Source organism: Bison bison, unplaced genomic scaffold (assembly GCF_000754665.1).
Source record: "Bison bison bison isolate TAMUID 2011002044 unplaced genomic scaffold, Bison_UMD1.0 scf7180017864375, whole genome shotgun sequence".
In the NCBI taxonomy this organism is placed as follows: domain Eukaryota; kingdom Metazoa; phylum Chordata; class Mammalia; order Artiodactyla; family Bovidae; genus Bison; species Bison bison.
Window position 1 is genome coordinate 3,411,856 of NW_011494947.1, and position 5,670 is coordinate 3,417,525.

At 45.6% G+C, this 5,670-nt stretch overlaps 1 protein-coding gene across 1 annotated transcript in view; it reads right to left on the reverse strand.

Moving 5' to 3' along the window:
• USP20 (ubiquitin specific peptidase 20) overlaps window positions 1–5,670 on the reverse strand; it is a 44,690-nt gene that overhangs the window by 6,897 nt on the left and 32,123 nt on the right. The window contains exons 14-16 of the mRNA XM_010856953.1: window positions 1,481–1,514; window positions 1,273–1,318; window positions 1–155 (exon numbers count right to left, since the gene is read on the reverse strand). The exon at window positions 1–155 is cut by the window's left edge and continues 11 nt beyond it. Coding sequence (XP_010855255.1) covers window positions 1–155; window positions 1,273–1,318; window positions 1,481–1,514 — 235 coding nt within the window. The remainder of the gene's footprint in view (window positions 156–1,272; window positions 1,319–1,480; window positions 1,515–5,670) is intronic.

Sequence of the window (5,670 nt, forward strand, 5' to 3'; positions counted from 1 at the left end):
ACCGAGAGGAGGTCATAGGTGGTGATCTGGGACGTGCACTCCTTGGCGAGGAAGGGGCGCAGGTCAAGGCCCTCGAGGGGGAAGGATACGTGGCTGCTGATCTTGAAAGAGTACATGACCTCGTGCCTAAAGCGCTTCAGGTGAATGCACAGGATCTGGGGGAGGTGGGTAGAGGTGCCGATCACTCGTGGTCTGGCCAGAGCCCCGTGACCCCCAGCACCTGATGGAGGCCTCAAGTCAGGGCTCCGGGAACTGCCCCCCCAGCCCACTGTGTGACCCACTCAGGCCCTGCAGCCCAGGTGACTACAAGAAAGTGCTTACAGCCTCGCAGAGGCCCGGAGCCAATGGTCCGGCCCTTGACTCCGTGTGAACACCTCAAAGAACCACGCCTGGGGGTATGCTGCCCACCCTAGCTGGGCACCCCCTGGGTGTCTGAGCAGCCTCCCTTTGTTCAATACACATTTTCAAGGATGGAAAATCCTTATTGACTACTTGTAATTTGGTTGTATTTTAGATTAACAGCCTTTATTAGAGCCATTAAAAAAAGAACCATGGATGGGAGTGGGCCCAGGCCAGCTTCCAGTCCCTAGAGAAGGTAGGTGTGACTGAGCTGCACCACCAGGACTGGCCGCTGGGATGGGCTGTTCTCGAACACTCGGCTGGTCTGGACAAGAAGCTGTCACTGGCCCATCACACTGACCCCCCAAAGAACTCTAACCACCAGCTCTGTGGGTGCCAACTTGTAGAAGGCTTCTCCACAAAGGCTCCCCCCAGACCGGCTGAGCCAAGCTCGGCACCTGTGCCTTAGGCCACGCACACCTCTCGTCGCAGCCACAAGCCTCGGCCAGGCCTGTTTCTGCCTCAGGGTTTCCCCCACCGGTTCCTCCCCTCGTCTCGCTCCACCAGGCCAACACCTGCCTACGACCGCAGGCCCGGCTCAGACGCCACTTCCTCAGAAAGGCCTTGCCAGCAGCCCTGCCTCGGGCTCACCCCAGAGGGTGAGCTCGGTGGCCCCACACCTGCTCCTGCCCTCACAAGGCGTGCTGAGGGATGAAAGAACTGGGCTCTGCGTTACACACTGAACAACGAGCCTCCCTGGCATTGGCCAGACCCTCCCGGGGTGGGGGGTACGGGGGGGGTCTCTCAAGACTCAGCAGCAGAATCTCCACGGGTCTCCTGAGTCTGGGAGGGGGTCAGCCACTGCCCTGCACAGCACTGTGCACGCGGTGGACAAGGACCAGCAGGCAGAGGGGCGGGGAGCTGCCCACTCACCTCCGGCAACCGCAAGACCTTACAGTACTTCACCCCGTTGCGCAGCCTGGGAGGAGAGAGCAGGAGACATGAGCATCTGGAGAGGGGCCGGGGTAGGCGAGTGCCCCTCCCACCCCAGGCACTCTGTGAGGCTGAGTTCCCTGGGGAAGGCCAGGGGGAAGATAGAGACAGGAAGTCGAGGAGAAGCCTCCAGAATGCACACACTTACTTTTTACACCGTTCACAGCTGTACATGTTGTCACCTGGGCAGTAAAATAAAGAGACCAAGGTTAGAAAGGATGCGACATGGTGGAGAAGGACACATGATGACTCAGAAGTAGAACCAGACCATGCTGCCTACACGAGATCTCTGTTTTATCTTCAAGGACACACAGAGGTTGAAAGTGAAGGGATGGAAAAAAATATTCTGTGCAGTGGTAACCAAGAGAGAGCAGGAGTGGCTGTACTTATCTCAGATAAAATACTTTCAGCCAAAATCAGTTACAAGAGACAAAGAGGGTCACTATAAGTGATAAAGGGGTGTGTTCATCAGGAAGATGTAACAACTGCGGGCAACACGGGAGCACCTGAATACTGAAGGCACGACTGAAGGGAGAGATACACAGCAATTCAGTAACAGCTGGAAACTTTGACAGACCATCCAGACAGAAAATTAATAAAGGAACAGCAGACCTGAATAACACTAAAGACCAAATGGACCTAACAGACACACACAGAACATTCCATCCACCAGCACCAGAACACCCGTCCTTCAGACGTGCACGCAGACACTCTCCAGAAGAGATCATATGTTGGCTCACAAAGTAAAAACCCCAACGTATTTAAGAAGGCCAAAATCACGTCTAATATCTTTTCCCACCACAACGGTATGAAGCTAGAAACCGGTAACAGGAGGAAACCTAAAAAACTCACAAACACGTGGAAATTAAACAACACATTCCTGAACTGATGGGTCAAAGAGGAAATCAAAAGGAAATCAGAAAGTATTCTGGGACAGAAATGAAGATACAGCACGCTAGCACTTATGGGAGGCAACAAAAACAACTCTGAGAGGCAACTTTAGAGCAACAAATACCTACAGTAAGCAAAAAAGAACGTTCCCAAACAATCTGTTTTACACCTTAAGGAATCAGAAAAAGAACAAACTAAACCCAAAGTTAGCAGGAGAAAGGGGATCATAAAGATTAAAGCAGAAATAAATGAAACAAACTAGAAAGACAATAGGGAAAAAAGCCAATGAAACTTTTTTTTTTCCAAAAAGAAAAAATTAACAAATCTTTAGCCAGTTTAAGCAACAAAAAAGAGACAGGACTCAAACAAAATTATAAATGAAAGAAGAGACATACAACCAACACTGTAGAAATATAAAGGATCATGAGAGACTTTATATCGATGAACTATACACCAACAAATTGGATAACCTAGAAGACATGGATGAATTCCTAGAAATATAAAACCTACCCAGACTGAATTATGAGGAAATGGAAAATCTGAAAGGAAATGCCGCACAGCTTCCCACATGACCTGTCCGATGTACCTCTTCCATCTGGCTCTTCCTAAGTCATATCCTTTTATGTTAATAATAAACCAGTCATCTAGGAATAAAATGCTTCTCTGGGTTCTGCAAGCTGCTCTAGCTGCTCTAATTGAAGCCCAGGAGGGGGCTGCTGGGACTCCCCTCTGCAGACACTTGGTCAGAATCCCAGTGACAACTTGCACTTGTGTCTGGCGTCTGAAGTTGGGGAGGGGGAGGTCTTGTAGGACTGAGTCTCTAACCTTGGGCTCTGGGGCTGTCTCTAAGTAGAAAGTGTCAAAATCAAGTTAAATGGTAGGATACAACTCAGGAATACTGAGTTGTTCCCACACAATGACACGGATAAATGGAAAGATATCCTATGGTCATGGAGCAGAATGATAAATATTATTAAAATGTCCATACTACCCAAACCCATCTACAGATTCAATGCAATCCAATGACGTTGTTATAGATATAGAAAAAAATCCTAAAATTCACATAAAACTATAAAAGATCCCAAATAAACAAAAGAATCTTGAGAAAGAACAAAGCTGGAGGCATCACATTTCCTGATTTCAAACTCTACTGCAAAAAGTCCAGTTATCAGAACAGTATGGTACTGGCCTAAAAACAGACACAGAGAATCATGAACAGAATTGAGAGGCCAGAGGTAAACCCGTGCATATATGGTCAACTAACATTTGACAAGGGCACCAAAAATACTCAACGGGGAAAAGATAATCTTTTCAATAAACAGTGTGGGAAAACTGGATATTCACATGCAAAAGAATGAAACTGTACCCCATCTTACACCACTCACAAAAATAAACTTGAAATTAGTTAAAGACCTAAATGTAAGATCGGACACTGTAACACTTCTGGAAGAAAACATAAGAGAAAAGACTTCGTGGACATTGGTCTTGGCAGTGATTTTTTTGGCTATGACATCAAAAACACAAACAAAAAAAGCAAAAATAAACAAGTGGGCCTACATCAAACTAAAAAGCTTCTGCATAGCAAAAAAAAAACCAAAAAACAAAAAACAAGCAACAAAATGAGGAGGTGACCTACAGGATGGGAGAAAATATTTTAGAAATCATATAATATTAGGGGTTAACATCCAAAATATGTAAAGAATTCATGCAGGTCAATAGCAAAACACAAAGAGTACCACTTAGAAATGGGCAGAGGACCTAAATAGGCATTTTTCCAAAGAAGATATCAGATGGTCAGCAGGTACATAAAAGATGCTCAACATGACTAATCATCATGGGATGCTAATGAAACCCACAATGTGACGTCACCCCACACCTGTTAGAATAATTATCAAAAAGAAAGCTTTTCAATTTTTGAAACTTATTTATTTTTGGCTACATCAAACGGTTTATGGGATCTGAATTTCCCAACCAGGGACTGAACTCGGGTCCTCAGCAGTGAAAGCCTGGAGTCCCAACCACTGGACCACCAGGGAAATCCCAGAAAGAGGTTTTTAAAAAAGACAAGAGAATACAATTTTTGGCAAGGATGTAGAGAAAAGAGAACCCTTGTGCCCTATTAGTGGGAATGTAAATCAGCACAGTTATTATGGAAGATGGCATAGTAGTTCCTCAAGAAAATAAAACTATTAATAGGACAATCATTCAGTTCAGTTCAGTCACTCAGTCTTGTCCAGCTCTTTGCAACACCATGGACTGTGGAATGCCAGGCTTCCCTGACCATCACCAACTTCTGGAGTTATGCAAACTCATGTCCATCGAGTCGGTGATGCCATCCAACCATTTCATCCTGTCGTCCCCTTCTCCTCCCGCCTTCAATCTTTCCCAGCATCAGGGTCTTTCCAATGAGTCAGGTGGCCAAAGTATTGGAGTTTCAGCTTCAGCATCAGTCATTCCAATGAATATTCAGGACTGATTTCCTTCAGGATGGGCTGGTTGGATCTCCTTGCTGTCCAAGGGACTCTCAAGAGTCTTCTCCAACACCACAGTTCAAAAGCATCAATTCTTCGGTGCTCAGCTTTCTTCACAGTCCAACTCTCACATCCATACATGACCACTGGAAAAACCATAGCCTTGACTAGACGGACCTTTGTTGGCAAAGTAATATGTCTGCTTTTGAATATGCTATCTAGGTTGGTCATAACTTTCCTTCCAAGGAGTAAGCATCTTTTAATTTCATGGCTGCAATCACCATCTGCAGTGATTTTGGAGCCCCCCAAAAATAAAATCTGACACCGTTTCCTCTGTTTCCCCATCTATTTCCCATGAAGTGATGGGACCAGATGTCCCATCACTTAGTTTTCTGAATGTTGAGCTTTAAGTCAACTTTTCCACTCTCCTCTTTTACTTCCTTCAAGAAGCTCTTTAGTTCTTCTTCCCTTTCTGCCATAAGGGTGGTGTCATCTGCATATCTGAGGTTATTGATATTTCTCCCAGCAATCTTGATTCCAGCTTGTGCTTCTTCCAGTCCAGCGTTTCTCATGATGTACTCTGTGTATAAGTTAAATAAGCAGGGTGACAATATACAGCCTTGACGTACTCCTTTTCCTATTTGGAACCAGTCTGTTGCTACAGGTCCAGTTCTAACTGTTGCTTCCTGACCTGCATACAAATTTCTCAAGAGGCAGGTCAGGTGGTCTGGTATTCCCATCTCTTTCAGAATTTTCCAGTTTATTGTGATCCACACAGTCAAAGGCTTTGGCATAGTCAATAAAGCAGAAATAGATGCTTTTCTGGAACTCTTGCTTTTTTGATGATCCAGGGGATGTTGGCAATTTGATCTCTGGTTCCTCTGCCTTTTCTAAAACCAGCTTGAACATCTGGAAGTTCACAGTTCACGTATTGCTGAAGCCTGGCTTGGAGAATTTTGAGCATTACTTTACTAGC